The following is a 16,532-nucleotide window of genomic DNA, read 5'->3' on the forward strand; positions in this document are numbered from 1 at the left end:
ACGTATAACGGCCAAGTGCTTAAGAACCAGCGCACTTCTAGAAGCCACTGTAGGACTGAACTATCTGGTCAGGGCCTAGATAATTCGTAAGACTAGAAGTAAAGGTAACAAAGAAGATTCCAGGAAAGGAATATTAAACTAGCGATAAAACTAGTAAACGAAATTATTAATGGAAAATATTTACAGGCAATCAACACAAAAGAGAATGGGCAGTAGGGTCAATGGGACCGTTACATGATTATGGAAATTATCGTTCAAATAAGAAACACAAGATAAGTATACAATATGGTACTATCTAAGTACAAAGAGATCAGGAACATGCATCAGAATAAGTAATAAGTACAAATATAAGTAAAGTAATGCAATGTATATCAGACACGTAATGTAGGCAAAAAGGGTGATCACTTCACACCAATCGTCTCATGAGTCCAAACTTGTATTTTTATCAAGAGATCAATAGAGCTAGAAATGACAAGGAATGAGCGGTTTCCACCGCTTATATACCATTGGACCGGAAGCCGGATACTTCCGGTTAAGGGTGCGGGTGAGTGAAAGGGGGGGGAGGAGGGTAAGTTAACACGTCAACATGGGTAGTTTTAGGACCCTCGACTCGCTTGAACAATCTATTTATTTAGTAACTGTCAAATCTGTGCGCTCCGAACTATTCAGGATTTCGCTTGTCTGTTTGTTCTACAAGAGTGCGCACCTCTCTCAGCACGTAGACAAGATTACATATAGTGGACGGGCGTTACTGCTTAACATTGTTACAATACATACATAGACAAGAAATATGAACATAGTTATGTAATACAAAGGAACACAATTCTATAACATAATTACACATATGACGTAATATCTAATATTACGTTACAATATACATATTTTATATATATATATATATATATCCATATATATATATATATATATATATATATATATATATATATCCATCCCTGGTTAATGGTAGTTGAAGTCCTCGGCTACTACAGTCAAACAATTATATATCAAACTTTGCCCCACCCCCCAATATATATATATGTATATATATATATGTATATATATGTATGTATATATATACATACATATATGTATATACATATATATATATATATACACATATATATATATATATATATATATATCCCCTCCGTGCTTGGTAGTGATGGCAGAGTGGGGGGATCCTTGCTGAATAGATGTTGCAGTGGTGTTTTGTGTCTGGTTTCACCAAATCGAGGTATACAGGAATGAGATACGGAGATACAACTGTTTACCATTGATCTTCACTCTTCCTTTCCTTCCTTACCGGATAGTACTTAATATTGTCGCCAAATGCGGGAAACTCCTCAATATGTCGGGGAATAACCCTTTCGACGACTGTGACACATCCGAGGTCACTTAGCAAACCGTAAGGCAGCTCGCACACCTACGCAACCAGTTGCATGAATTCGGTTGCTTACGACGCCACAACAAGTTGCATTGCGACTGATACATTGTCTTCTTTTGAACTTCACACATGGAGACGACCGAAACTACAGTTGTTTCAATGTGAGGGGTTCTAAAGAAATAAATATGTTAGTCGCGATGTAACTGGTTGCGGCGTCGTAAGCAACTGGTTGCAGTGTTGTAAGCAACTGGCTGCGTTGGTGTGTGAGTTGCCTAAGATTCAATATTTTGACTTTCGTGTGAATTGTACTGATGAAAAAAGGACGGAGTGAAAACTGTCATTGTATTTTTGTAAACGCTGTTCTCAATGTTATCAGCATTTGTGACCAAGCCTGACCTAACGCTAGTCTAAGCCTAACCCTAAACCTATCCTAACATTACTTGGCCTAACCTTTGTTATATTCTAATCCTAAGTCTAGATCTAAGCCCAACCAAGAGTGGTTAGTCCTATAACAGTCGAACTATTTTTCCCCATGTGGAGTACCTCCGTGTGTTTTTTTCCGCCCCGGTCATATGGTGGAGAAGAAGGGGAACGATAGAAGAGGCAGATGGTGGTGGCTGGTATCAACTGTCTGCGTCGTCTCCGGCCTGGCAAGCGACTCAAAACGACGACGAAAATGGAGACGAAGGATTAGCCGTTTATCAGTATTAAAAATTGTGGCGAAAGAGCATGAATGAATGTTGCATAGTGTACCTGGATGGTTAGTATGGACGTGACGTGTGATTTATGCGTGATTCGGAGAGGAAGCAAGGAGAATGTAGCGAGGGTATGCGTGGGGGGACGCCAGAGGGGGTCCCAACGTCGCCCGCCATACCCTGGATAGCAGCAGACTAAGCCTAGACCCGGTGTTGAACACAAGTGTTAATCCTCATGTTCGTTAGTCAGAATAAAGTGAAGAAAGTGACACTCCTGCCTTTCCCTGACCCGGACAATAGTAGGCGAACTTCTTCCATCGCTCGTGATTCCATGATCATGGCTCACGTACAATAGAAAAGGTGAGTTAATTGCAGAGATCCGTAATAAAAGATAATAATTAATACAATTAAAAATAAACTTTCCGTAATTTGGGTAGCCTCATTACCATTTGCGGACACACCCCTGTAAGCATACGGGAGAAGTTAACCATTGAAATGCCCGTTATTCTTCTTCTTCGCGTTCTTCTTCTTCTTCTTCTTTACGTTCTTCTTCGGGTTCTTCCTCTTCTTCTTTACGTTCTTCTTTTCGCGTTCCTCTCGGCCTCGGGGCGGAACCCTAACACGGGATCCCTATCGTGGGATTAGAGCGCGGGGCGCTGCGGCCGTAGGCCGCTGTTTGCGCAGCCAAGCCTCCGGCAAAGCCGGGGAGGGCGAAGCCCGCGGCTTATAATAAATAAAAAAGAAGATAGTGTTTCTATCCTTGGGGGAAGATATCGCAACGGGCAGGTGAAGTTAGTAAAGGAGAGATTTGAGCAGAGCGGACCAGAACGGATATATAGTAAAAGTTAAGCGACCATTTTTCTTTTTTAGGTGGAAATTAGTCCTCGTTCATAAAATAATGCCGGGCGACTCCGGTTCATAAAGGTGTTTTATATATAGTGACGGTCACTAGTTGCCTAGTGTGAAAGGGGCCTTAGTGTCACGAGAATTTTTTTTTTAGGATCTTTCGAGAGTTTATTCCGTAACTTTTGAAGGCAAGAATGTATTTTTTCGTAACTACTGTCCTGACTTATTCTGATTAACATGACCTAACCTGACCTGACTTAACTCTCTTTGAACTACTGTCAAAAAGATTTGCATGGCACATGGAATACACAGACAACCACCACTGGAGCAGAATGTCGCGGGGGAGGAAGGGGCGGTATCGAGACAAAAGACCGTCGGACGAAACTAATCTAGGACGTTTGGGCCACGGACAAAATACCCTCGGAATTAAGATATATAGATAAAAAAAAACTATAAATAATAATGATGAATTGATTATCTAGTCTAGTTACCAGTGGTGGTGATGTGATGAGGTAATGTGATGATGGTGACGATGTGGTGGTGATTATTATTATGGTGACAATGGTTATGTGATGTAGTGGTGATGGTGATGTGATGGTGGTAGGGATGATGAGGGTGCCGCTTTTGTATGTGGCCTACCTTTTGGATGTGTCCTACGATTTTTTTTCTCTGGTATAGTATGTGGCCTACCTATTCAACGCACCGAGGAACGCGCCCAGCTCTGCAGTATATATAGCTTGTAATTTTGAAGTAATAGCACACATTCCGCCATCAGGAAGCACTCACCCGACACCATGCAACACTCCTGGGCTGAACGCATGGCTGGTCAGGATCCAACTAGTAGCACCTTCTCCATCTTCTCCAGCGAGGAAGAAGATGAGTCGACTCTAACACAAAAGAGACGACGATCCACTCCGGATAAGGAGAGAACCCTCCCTGAGATGGAGTCCAGTGAACTGGGTATCATCGCAACCACCTCCGCTGAGGACGGTTGCTCTCACCCGTCCTCTCAGCTAGCCACCACGCTGCTTCCACCTCCCAACCCCTCTCCCTTTGGGGACTGGAGCGAAGGAGGGAGGTAATCCCGAGCGTATGACATACGCAGCCGTCACCAAGGAGGCCAAAGGACCACAAGGAGGTGAATGGCAGGTGGTTACTAACCACCGCCATCGAGCCAAGCAACTCCCTACTGCACCACCATCTTCTAAATTCCCAGTCATCATCCGCCCTGAGGAGGGGCCCACTAATTTTGTCAAGATAAGCTCCTGGAGACCGGCCCAAATGATCAAAAACACAGTTGGGCCTGTTTAACGTATACGGCAGATCCCTAGTGGGGAGTGGTTGATCAGCTGCACCTCGGAGAAACAGCAGGAAATTCTGCTGCGCTCTCCAACGCTGACGATGGACTCCAAGCAGAAGCTCAAGATATCGACCCGTATCCCCAATACAATAGTGATTGGGGTAATCAAGTGGTCCCCATAGACAGCTATGCAGAACACCTTCTACGAGCTGACCTAGAAGCACAGGACCTCTCAATCGATTCTCTTCAACGTCTAAAAACCAGAGACGATGTAGAGACGGGATCTGTGCGAGTCGCCTTCTTAGCGGCTGAACTTCCCACCTCCGTAAAGCTGGGGTACACCTAGCACCAGGTGGTGCCCTGCGTTATCCAGTAAAGCGATGCACAAACTGCCAGCTGCTCGGCCACCCAAAAAAAGGAGTGCCGACGCAAGTCTCCCCGGTGCGCTCGCTGCGGAAAAGGGCACATCACACAATTTTACCAGGAGAAACATGTCTGCTGTATCAACTGCTGTGGCAATCACTCTGCAGCCAGAAATCTCCATCAGGAAGATAGCGCATGAGCTTAAAAACCAGCGCTACTCTACCTTCTCAGAAGCTCTCCTAGCTGCCAGAGAAAAATGGAATACGCAGCTCAAGGAAGAGAAGGCCATGGGAAGAGACTTCACTGCAGTCCCACAAGCCTCCTCCCGCAACGTGTCCAAAACCCACCTACACAGGAAAACACCAGCGACCTCCCCACCCTCCCCAGAGGCACCTTCGGGGGGGAAGGAGTCTGCGGGTCCTGAAAACATGTAGGTGGGGACAGTGACTCCTCCGATATCTATCACCCCACAAACGAGGAGTAAGCTGAAGAAGCTGCGCAAGCGGAGGACGAGAACTAAGACACCCCAGTCTGAACACTCTGATGCCGCGCCCCTTGGACCCCCAACCCAAACGGAGCCCCCAGCACCCAACGACTCCCCGTTAGTTGAAATCAAACTTGCCCCAGCAGCTCCCAGCCCTCCAGCGGAATGCACACCACCCTCAATAGTTTCATCAACCCCATGCATGACGCTATGCGTGCGTGGCAGAACCAGATTGCCCAGACCAGTCCACAAGCAGCCCGCCTCCTCGATGGAATCTTCATGATCCTAAACACAGTACTAGACCTCGCCAACCATGGCTGCGCTAAAGATGCTACAGTGGAATTGTCGGGCAATCAACACTGCCCACGACTTACTAGTCCAACGCCTCGCCGAACACACCTACGATGTGATTGCTCTTCAATCACTAGTTCGTAAGCCTATGCAACCCCTCCCTCCCGGGCTTCCACTACCCACCATTCTACAAGACGGACGCAGACGGGGAAGTCCGTGTCGCCACGTACGTCACAAACGGACTCTCGTCCCAGCGCGGGATCCTTCCTGACACGACTGAGGAAGAATATGCGGTTGTCACCACTGTAAGTGTGGAAAGCAACCAGGACATATCCATACTCAACTATTACAACCCCGCCACAACTCGGCACTTCGACTAGCTGGCAAAGCTAACCGGACAGTGGGTCGTCCTTGGTTACTTTAATTGCCGAGACGCCCTGTGGGAAGATGGCTACCCTAACTCCTCACCAACCATAGCCTCACAGCTGGATCTGGTTGACCTTGTCCTTCTCAACAACGGTAGTCACACCAGGATCCCTGATGTCTCATCCCACAGTAAGTCAGCCATTGATCTCTCCTTTGTGTCTCCAAACCTAGCTGGAGCGACGGACTGGTCCCCCCTGGATGACCCCCTTTCTTCAGACCATCTCCCCATGCAGGTAACGATCCACCTGGCTCCCACAATCTACCTACCTCCAGCAAGACAGCAGCTTAATCTAAATAAAGCAGATTGGAAGAAATACGAAGCATACCTCGCCAACTCCCAGGACTGTCCGGACCTCACAAGAACAGCGGATGAAATCAATGCAGAATTCACTGAACTTCTGCTCACCGCAGCACGCCAAACCATCACACTGACGAGGGACCTCAAGGGTAGACGTGGACACCCCTGGTGGACTATCTCGTGCAAAGAAGCGGTTCAACGGAAACGACGAGCCTATCAACGCTTCATGGAGGAAGGCTCCGACGCCAGTCACACGGCAATGAAACAAACTAAGGCACAATGCAAAAAGATCATTGCACAAGCCAAACTACAATACTGGAAAGACACCAAAGGGAAGGACGAAGACCTCGGTGTAGCCTAGAGGAAACTTAAGGTATTCAAGAGGCGTTACACCCCCCGCCCCCCGACAGGAACCTGACCACCATAGACGGGAGAATCCTTTGCACACCTGAAGAAAAATCCGAAAGATTCCTTCACCACTTCGAGAACGCCAGTAGCACGGATCACCTACCAGAAGCGCAACGGAGCAGGCGCCGAGAAGAGGAAAGCCACATGGACCTCTCTTCACCAAAGGGCTCGGACAGCCACCTTACACTGTTTGAACTTCGCAGAGCCTTGAGGGTCACCCAGGGTTCCACGGCATCCCCAGGAGCTGATGAAATCACCTACCCCCTACTGAGACATCTCCCTCTTCCACTCCAGGACACCCTCCTGTCTATTTTAACATATATTGGGCAGAGAGAATAGTCCCGGGTGTCTGGAAGGTAGCCACGGTCACCCAAATCCCCAAAACGAACAAGCCACGTCACATGGTGGCCAGCCACAGACCCATATCCCTCACCTTACACGTTGAGAAAGTCTACGAGAGGATCGTCTTAAATCGCCTCACTCACACCATCGAGATTAAGGGTGCACTCCCGAAGCTTCAAGCAGGGTTCCGAATAGGAAGAATCATCAGTGACCACATCGTGCGACCCGCAGAACATGTCCGCAAGGCCCAGTGGCAGAAAAGAAATGTAATTTTTGCAGGAAAATTTATTTTTCCCTGATACAAACCTGAGGTACTCCTTACCCAAGGATACTTTCGCGTAAGCCAAAGTTTCTACCGCTAACACTGTGTGTTGTTTGATTAGGAGGGAAGGAAGTAGTTATCTAGCCTGGGAAACCTCCGTAAGGAGAAAAAAAAAATAGTGTGCTAAGACCTACGTTGACCAGACCCTTCTACATTCCCCTAAACTGTGAAGGGCACCTAGTTCTGTTCCCAGGAGTGGAGACAGACAGGGTATACTCACTTTGTACCACTTGCAGGGCTTGAATTGATTCCCTTGAAATGCTTGAGAGCCCTCGGTGAGGTAAGGGAATGTAGGAGTATGAGAAGGACTTTGGATAGGTATCACCGTCGTTGCCGAACCAGAACCTAGATGAGGTTACAGGGTTGGCTGTGTGCCATTGGTAAGGGGTATGTCATCTCAGGACTTCCTGGGCGGCCACTATGGGGCCCAGAGAGAAGGTCCCTAAGGATTCCCACATGACTTCTTTGAGGTAAAAGGAAGTGAACGTAGTCTGGGACTTCCATATACCTGCTTGAAGGACCTGGTTGACCGACAGATACTTTCGGAAGGCTAGGGAGGTCCCTATTGCCCTGAGGTCATGAGCTTTTGCTCTTGGGCAATCCGAGGAGCTCATGGTGTAGGCCCTGCGGATGACTTCCTTGATACAGTAAGATATGGAAGTCTTCGTGACGGGCTTGGGCTTGCCCCTGGTAGAGACGAACAATCTTAGCTAGTCTGGTCTAAGATGCTTACTCCTCTTGAGGTAGGTCCGGATAGCACGTACCGGGCATAGTACCATTTCTGCATGTTCGCCCCCTACAAAGTCGTCCAAGGAAGGAATGCTAAAGGACCAGAATCTAGGGTCGGCTTTGGCCGGATCCTGGTTTTTGGCAATGAATTGGGGCAGAAAAGTGAAGGAGACCTCTTGCCATCCTTTTGAGTGGGCGACTCGATAAGAGATGGCATGTAACTCCCCGACCCTCTTGGAAGACGCAAGGGCCAAGAGAAAAACTGTATTCAAGGTGAGGTCCTTCAAATGAGCATCTCGGAGGGGCTCGTAAGGGGGCCCCGCAGAGAGTTCAGGACTAATGCCGCATCCCACGGAGGAGAAGTGATCTCCCTGGGGGGGTATGATTTTCTGAAATGTCTGAAGAGCATGGAAATCTCTGGTGACAGGGCTAGATCCATGCCCTTCAGAGAAAACACCTGATTAAGAGCTGCCCTATAGCCCTGCACTGCCGAGAGGGAGATCTTCTTGGACTTCCGGAGGAAGTGGAAGGAGGCAATCTGAGGAATGGTGGCTTGATCTGGGATTATTGCCCGGGAGTGGCACCATTCTGCAAAGGTCTCCTGTCGGCATGCTCCGCCTTTGTAATCCTTTGTAAGAGCGAATAGGGGAGGACATGTCTTCCGCCACTTCCTTGGGGAAACCCTTCTCTAGGAGTATCCGGACCATAGTCTGAACGCGTGAAGCGCCAGAGCTGACGGGTTCTTGTGCCAGGCCCCGTTGACTGGTTGATGTAGAAGGTCGGGTCTTCCCTGAAGGGCCAGGGGCTCCTCCACTGCTAGCTCGAGGGCGTCTGGAAACCATGGGGCTTCCGGCCACCAGGGAGCGATCAAAGTCATCCGAAGGTTGGATGCGTTTCTTACTCTCTGGAGCACCTTCTGGAGCAAGGGAAACGGTGGGAAAGCGTAGGTGTCGAGGTTGTCCCAGTTTTGCAGAAGAGCATCCTCTCCTGCTGCCAGCGGATTCGGGAGAGGGCTGAAATATACTGGGAGCTGGTGATTCCATCTGGTGGTGAAAAGGTCTACCAGGGGGGGATCCCCATTTGTTGATGAGGAAGGTCGCCACTTCCGGATGGAGGGACCACTCCGTGCTGATTACCTGACTCCTTCTGCTGAGGTGGTCCTCCAAGACATTCGTCTTCACTGGGATGGAGCGAGCTCTGAGTGCCACTTGGAGATTATCGGCTAAATGGAGGATGTCCATAGTGAGATGGCATAGGTCCTGGGAGACTGTGCCACCCTGCTTGTTCAGATAGGCTACTACCGAGGAATTGTCCGACATGATGCCCACGACTTTCCCCGAGATTTGATCCGAGAAGTGACGGAGAGCCATCAGTACCGCTTTCAACTCTAGCCAGTTGATATGGGCTGTCCGCTCGACTGTGGACCTGGAACCGCTGACGTGATCGTCGTTGAGGTGGGCCCCCCAGCCCTCCTTGGAGGCGTCGGAGAAGAGGAGGACTTCGGGGGGAGATGGGCCGAGGGGCATCCCCACGAGCAGGTTGCACGGGTCCTTCCACCAGAGAAGAGAATCCTTGACTCCTCTGGTAAGGGTGATGTGTTGACGGGTTTTTCCCCTTAGCGGGGACCACTGGGATTTGAGGAGCCACTGTAGCGGTTGCATTCGCAGTCTGCTCCTGGGAATTAACCTCTCGACGGAGGCCATATGGCCCAGGATGACTTGGCACTGTTTCGCCGTCAGGAACCCGGTCGATAGTGCTTGTACGACGAGAGAAGTGAGATTCTGGATTCCCATCTCTACTGGGAAGGCCTTCATGAGGGAGGAGTCCAGAACCATACCCAGGTACGTGACTCTCTGTCGTGGAATGAAATCCGACTTCGTCTGGTTGACAATGGAGCCCAATTTGCGGATGAAGGCTAGGACCGTTCCCAGGTGGTCGTGGCATAGCTGGGCGGACTGTGCCAGGATCAGCCAATCGTCCAGGTAACGGAGTAGGCGAATTCCTCTGGAGTGGGACCACGCTGAGACGAGTTTGAACACTCTGGTGAAGACCTGGGGTGCTGTGGAGAGGCCGAAGCATAGGCAGGTGAACTGGAAGGTGGTGCCCTTGTGGACGAAGCGGAGGAATTTTCTGGATGAGGGGTGCACAGGTATTTGGAAATAGGCATCTTGGAGGTCCAGCGACATCATGAAGTCCCCTTCCCTGATAGACGCCCTTACGGCCTCTGGGGTGTCCAATCGGAACTTCGTCAGGGAAAGGAACTTGTTGAGAGGAGACAGGTCGATGACTGGTCTCCACCCCCCTGTTGCCTTTGCTACGAGGAATAGCCTTGAGTAGAACCCCGGGTCCGGAGTCGAGACTTCCTCTAGATCTCCTTTCTGAAGCAGAGCGGAGATTTCCTCCGCTAGGGCCCGCCCGCGATCCGAGTCCGGATGGTAGTTGCTGACTTGGATGGGATAGGGGGAGAGGCTGGGGATGGTGTGAAAATGAAGGCGATAGCCTGCCTTGATGACCTGGATGGTCCAGTCCTCCGCCCCGGCCGCCTCCCATGCCCTCCAGCAAAGAGAGAGACAACCTCCTATCCTGTGCGGGAGGGCAGGCGAGTTCCTAGAATTTTCTGCGGTGGGGTACGGAGCCTCTCTGATGTTTGAGCCCCTGGTCTCTATTGGGAAAGGGGCGGGGCTTTCCTGTCTGTGCTTTCGACTTCGAATAGGGGGGGGGGTGGCCTGTCTTCCCTCTTAGGGAGATGAAAAGGCTGCCTCTGCGTCTGAGAGGACCGAGGGGTCGATTGGGGGTTGGTCCTTGGCCTCGAGCTAGGGACGGCTGTTCTCTCGATGGCTCTGTTGTGCATCAACTGGTTTGCGCTATTGATTGCCGAGTCCACCATTCCCGGGGGAATCAGCGTGTGGGTGAAAAGGGGGGCCCTCTTCAAAGGAGCATAAATCTCTCTGATGAGGGGGTCACTGGGGTCCCCGAGGATGGTGTCCCTCCTGCGGGACTCGATGTTGGCCCAGGATGTTGAGAGACAGGAAGCCTGATACTTCAGGGCTCTGCTCGCGCTTTCCAATAGAGCCTGGAGGTCGCATTCATCCTGGGGTTGTAGTTCGGGTAAGAACTCCCTTACCGAGGCAAGGAGGCGTTCTAGCCAGGAGTTCACCGCCAGGGACAGAGCCAGTGATTGAATTTGGTCGCTGACTTCCCTGCCGGAGAGGAGGACGCTTCTTCTGCGGAGCGATTCCGCGTCCGCCTTAACCAGCTCTGGTAACCTCGCCGGGATCGAGGCTGCTCTAAGGGTTGTCCCCGATGGGGTGTAGAAGCGCCTCTGGTGTTCCACTGGAACCGGAAGCCAACGCCCCTTCTCAGTTGTCCGTTTTGCGAGAGCGTCGGAGGCTTGCGTCATGGCTCTCGCTGTCTGCGTACTCCATGGAAGGTGGATTGGAGGAGGCTGCGCTTTCTGAGAGTTGTCCGTCATGAAGATCTCGGACTCGAATGTGGCTTCCTCTTCTTTCGGGGGGCCCAGTCGATTCGCCCTCCGAACTCTCGCGAAGATGTCTGAGAAGGAAGGTTTGACCACCATCGGGGGTTCCGAATGGGCATCGGGAGGGGAAAGGGAGCGTGTCCCCACTCCCCTACGGCGCTGTGGACATCGTCGTCGTCGTAGGAGGGGTCTGCACGGTCAGAGAGGAACCTCGCGCTTCCCTCATCGTCACTGATGGGTTCAGGGGGGTTCTGATCAAGTGGAAGATGGTCGAGGGGGACCCTTAGGGGTGGTGACTCCTGACGAGCTTCCGGGTGGTGCATGAACTGAGCTTGAGAAGCGCGGAAAAATTCCCGTTGTTCCTTCAGTGTAGTAACGAGTGAACAGAGAGTGGGGAGGAGGTCCTGGGAATGCCCGCTTGGCGAGTCCCGCCTGGGTGCGGATGTTCCGGGAGACTCAAAGGGGAGACTGCCACCTCTGGACGAGGAGGAGTTACCTGCGACTAACGCGCGTGGGAACACCACGAGCCTCCTGCCCACCGGGCATAGAAAGGGTTCCGTCTTACGATGGGTTGAAGGTGGACTGCGGGACACCCGATTAGAAGAAGAGGCCGAAGCGCTCTTTGTCTCCGAAGTCGGGTCCCTTGTCCGTGTAGGGTTTGAGCTGCCGGAAAACGCAGCGGGAGGGTCGCCTGTTGACGCATCCGGGAAAAATCTCGTACCCGGGGGATAGTTCGCGGGGACCAGAGGTGCATGCCCGTCGAAGCTAACCGCCTTGGGTGAAGGAATAGGAGGCAACTGGGCCTGAGACTGACTCGAGGCGGATGTTGTACAACCTTTTCGTCTACTACGCTTTGGAGGAGGAAGAGAACTGCCCGTGTCCTCCGCAGGCGTAGTATGCCTTATCTTTGTTTCGGGTGAGGGGGAAGCCGTCTTCCCTGCTTGCGTACATTGTTCTTTGTATGCACTCTCCTGTGAGCATGAAAATACGCGGACCACTGCTCATCATCCCATTGAGCGCAAGTGGCACACAGGGATGAAGGGGAGGTTAAGGAAATGACGCGGGATAGGAAGAGGGCGCTCAAGAAATTCCAGGCGACCGGATGGGTTCGATGCAGGACGCTCAAAACAAAGGAAGCCGTTGGGAGGTTGGAGATGGCCGAAGCAGGTTGCCCTATTTTCGTCACAATCTAAAGAGGCCAGGAATGGCGCCAATCGTGCCCGTGGAATAAGAAAGCAAAGCACTGCACTAGAGAATGTAGCGGGGAATACAGTTCCCCAACCAAACTTAAGAATTCGTTAGCCGTATGTGAAAGATGTTGACTCGTTCAGTAACGCGAAGACAATGGTGCGTTTAGCGTGCTATGTTTGTGGGGGAGGGGGGTCCCCCTTGCCCTAGGAGGGCCCCTTACTGAGGATAATGGTTGACCAGACCCACGGAGTGAGGTGTTTTTCAAACAACACACAGTGTTAGCGGTAGAAACTTTGGCTTACGCGAAAGTATCCTTGGGTAAGGAGTACCGAAGAGTTTGTATTCTTCGGAACAATTCTGCACACCTGCTTCCTGGACATCGCCCGAGCCTTCGGCACCGTATGGCACGCCAAACTTCTGCTGAAGCTTAAATCTATCGGAGTCTCCCCAGCGCTGTATTCCTTCGTTCGCTCCTTTCTCTCCGGCCGCTCAATAATAGTGCGCTGGGAGGAAGTCCTGAGCGGGCGAATGCCCGTTGACATGGGAGTCCCACAAGGCTCAGTGCTGGCACCCACTCTCTTCGCCCCAATGCTATCCGACATCGGGAAAGGGCTGAGGAAGGACACCACCATCACCGCCTATGCCGACGATATAGCCGTATGGCGCCGAACAAGGCATAGATGCCCGAAGAAGGACTCTGCCCAAAACAAGGCAGAACTCAGCCTCTTCCAAAGTCAAGTAGACAGTGTTGTCCGCCACCTCGAAAGCATTGGCTTCCTACTCTCTCCAAACAAGACAGTGTACATACCTGTGCACCTTCCTGGCTACAACAGAGGCCATTACCTAACCTGGAACGTCCTCAGCATCTGCGGCACAGAAGTGCCCCCCTCACCCTCTGTCAGGTACATGGGCGTCATCTTTCAAAAAGATGGTCGCTGGACCAGTCAGGTCCAACAAGCCATAAACAACGCCAGACGTGCCCCCAACCTCATTAAGGCCGTCCGACACGAACCATAGGGCCAGCGCAGAGAAATACTCATCCACCTCACCCAGAGTCTAGTCCGCCCCCGGCTTTGCACGACCTGCCAATGTCGACCATCCGTCACATGGCCGACAAGTATACTGCGAAGCCGGAATCCTCCCACTTTGGCATCGCCTGAAGAGAGACACCTGCAGATACCTCTTCAGCTCAGCGAGGGTACCTAACTCCACGGATACTGAATTAGGCGAAGGCTGGGACCCAGCCCCACCTACTGTATCAGGACATGGTCTGGTCTCCTGTGTCTCCGATCTTTGTTCGAAAGCGGGAATAGAACCAGCCGACCGACTCAGTGTCCCCCAAGCCCAAGTTGATCCATACCCACCCTGGATCATGAAGCCGCCGGAGGTACGAACCAGCGTCCCTGGAGTAGCCAAAGAAGATCCCCCACACCAAATCGCCACCTGTACTCGAGAACTGCTGGCTAAGGAGTACGCGGACGACTTCAAGATCTTCACAGACGGATCAGTGCTCAGTGACGGCAGAACAGGAGTAGGACTGTTCTTCGAGACCACGCGAGAGCACTTCGAAGTGAAGCTCCCACCCACCACCATCCTAACTGCCGAACTCGTCGCCATCAGAGAAGCTTTGAATAAAGTCAAAGCTCTCCCCCGTTCCCCAACGCAAATAGTCATCCCATCGGACTCCCAGTCCAGACTAGCTGTAATACAGAGTGGGTACTGCAAAACAAAGACCGGAAATCCTCAAGGAAATCTTAATCCTTTCAGAAGAATTCGCACGATGCGGCCTCCGTCTTCGTTTCCAGTGGGTGCCCTCCCATGTAGGCATCCATGGAAACGAGATGGCCGACCGAGCCGCCAAACGAGAGGCCCTAACCTCTGAAGAGGATTGCATCTTGCTCTGCTTCTCAACAAGTGATGCAAATAAATAAATAAATACCAAGCCACATGGGATCTCTGGTCAGACGAATACGACGGGACTGCCGTTACCCGAGGCTGGCCCATCAATACCTGCAATACGGGAACCTTCTGGACCCACCTTCCTCCACTTCCAACCCACATTCTTCACCTCATCTCAAGAATCCGTGTCAACCATTGGCGAACCCGCTACCTGAAGACCGTCTGTGCATGCGGGACGGAGCTGGTCTCTTTCCTCCACTGCATATTCCTATGCCCCGTCCTTCGTAACCACATCCAGCAGCTGCTGAACTTCCCAGGAGAGAACCCCCCAAGAATGTCTAAGTTATATTCAATCACCGACCACCACAGCATCATCATGGCAGCCCACCTAATCTCCACCTCACCAGTTGGACACTTATTATAGCGCCACTGGCAGCCCCCTGACGCTCACCATCTTCCCGGAGACGGACTAGGTGTACACACTAGTGCCTACAACTGTCTAGCAACACATCACACACAACAAAAATTGATAAATTAAATGACAGTCCCTAAATCGGATCCCTCCGCCGGGACTAAGTATGAAAAAAAAATGATAATAATAATAACATGCTTTTTGTGTTATCCTCGGCAATTTGCGATTATTATTCCGAACTATGTGTTCTTGTCATTATTTGCACATCATGTACATTGATTCATTGCCAAATTGTCTATCTATCTAACAACAGTTCTCCGTTTGTTTCCTTTGTCATCACTGTTCAACAGAGGTACGTTTTTCAAATTTTACCATTACGTCTTGATATTTTTTAAAGTTTAACTTACTAGTTTAAACTTGTTGCTATATTCTAATAATTTGTTTATATTTCTCATATTTTTTCATATTTCTTTTCAGTTAACCTTACCCATTCAAAGATGTTGCTCAGAGAATTTCATTTGACAATTGCTGCAACGTCAGGTTAGGTTTAGATGAGAACATTTTTAAAGTATTGTTATTTGTTTTAAAAATTTTCTGAGGTAGGACACATTCAAATAGGGTAGGCCACATACTAAACCAGTTTCAAAAAGGTAGGCCACATACAATACCAGTTTCAAAAAGGTAGGCCACATACTATACCAGTTTCAAAAAGGTAGGCCACATACTATACCAGTTTCAAAAAGGTAGGCCACATACTATACCAGTTTCAAAAAGGTAGGACACACACTAAAGCGGCACCATGATGAGATGATGACTCGCATAGGTGCTCAGATACTTTTATTTAGGTGATGATGATGTTTCATCCGAGGGTGTTCTGTCTTATACCCGGAAGGACCCGTAGGTATATACATATATATTTTTTATGAGGTGCAGGCTGAGAAGGACCTTCGCTATATACTCGTATTCTGTGGACACTGTTACCGCCCTGGAGAATGGTTATGAGAAGCTTCCACGCCCCACGGAGCATCACGAGCGGCGAGACAATTTTTTCACAACGGGGACCAGACCACAATGTCATAAAGTTAAAATAACAACAACAACAACAACAATAATGATAATATATAAGTAAACCAAATAAACAAATAACTAAATGAATAAATATACAAATAAATAAATTAAATATATAAATAAACACACAAATAAATAAATAAGAAGAAAAGGGGGAAGGGGGACATTTCTTTTAGCGGGCGGGTTTGGCATGGTGTGCTGAGCACGGGGCATGTAGATTTGGGACGTCGATAATGCCACTCCCGCCTCTGTGTCGCTATGTCAACAAAACACGTCATGTCGTTCGCACTCTACCGCCGTAGTATGGCGGTATTTTATAAATCGCTGCTAATGTAGTTTAAACTCACTTAGCTTCTACTAGTTTAGCCTGGTGGAGTCATCCCGACTTAGTCAAAGAGCTATAGAAAAAGAGGGTGAGGAAAAGTAAAATATTTCAGCAATAGCATTGTCTCAAATATTCGGACATTGAATGACGGAAACGCAGAGAATAAATAAATTGATAAATAACTATCTAATTAAATCAAACAAGATAGAAATTAAATAAAAATAGATAAAATCAAATGAATATATAAGATTGAAAAATAAATAGAATAACA

At 49.7% G+C, this 16,532-nt stretch overlaps 1 protein-coding gene across 1 annotated transcript; it reads left to right on the forward strand.

Moving 5' to 3' along the window:
* Positions 1-13,097: 13,097 nt before the first annotated feature.
* LOC143028737 (uncharacterized) lies at positions 13,098-13,574 on the forward strand. The gene has a single exon (XM_076191107.1). The coding sequence runs from the start codon at positions 13,098-13,100 to the stop codon at positions 13,572-13,574; it is 477 nt and encodes a 158-aa protein (XP_076047222.1).
* Positions 13,575-16,532: the final 2,958 nt, after the last annotated feature.

The sequence above is a fragment of the Oratosquilla oratoria genome, chromosome 10, assembly GCF_046742065.1.
Source record: "Oratosquilla oratoria isolate Oo_2021 chromosome 10, ASM4674206v1, whole genome shotgun sequence".
NCBI lineage: Eukaryota > Metazoa > Arthropoda > Malacostraca > Stomatopoda > Squillidae > Oratosquilla > Oratosquilla oratoria.

Coding starts and splice junctions, on each gene's coding strand:
- LOC143028737 (XM_076191107.1), top strand. CDS start 13,098: ATGGGAGTCCCACAAGGCTCAGTGCTGGCACCCACTCTCTTCGCCCCA.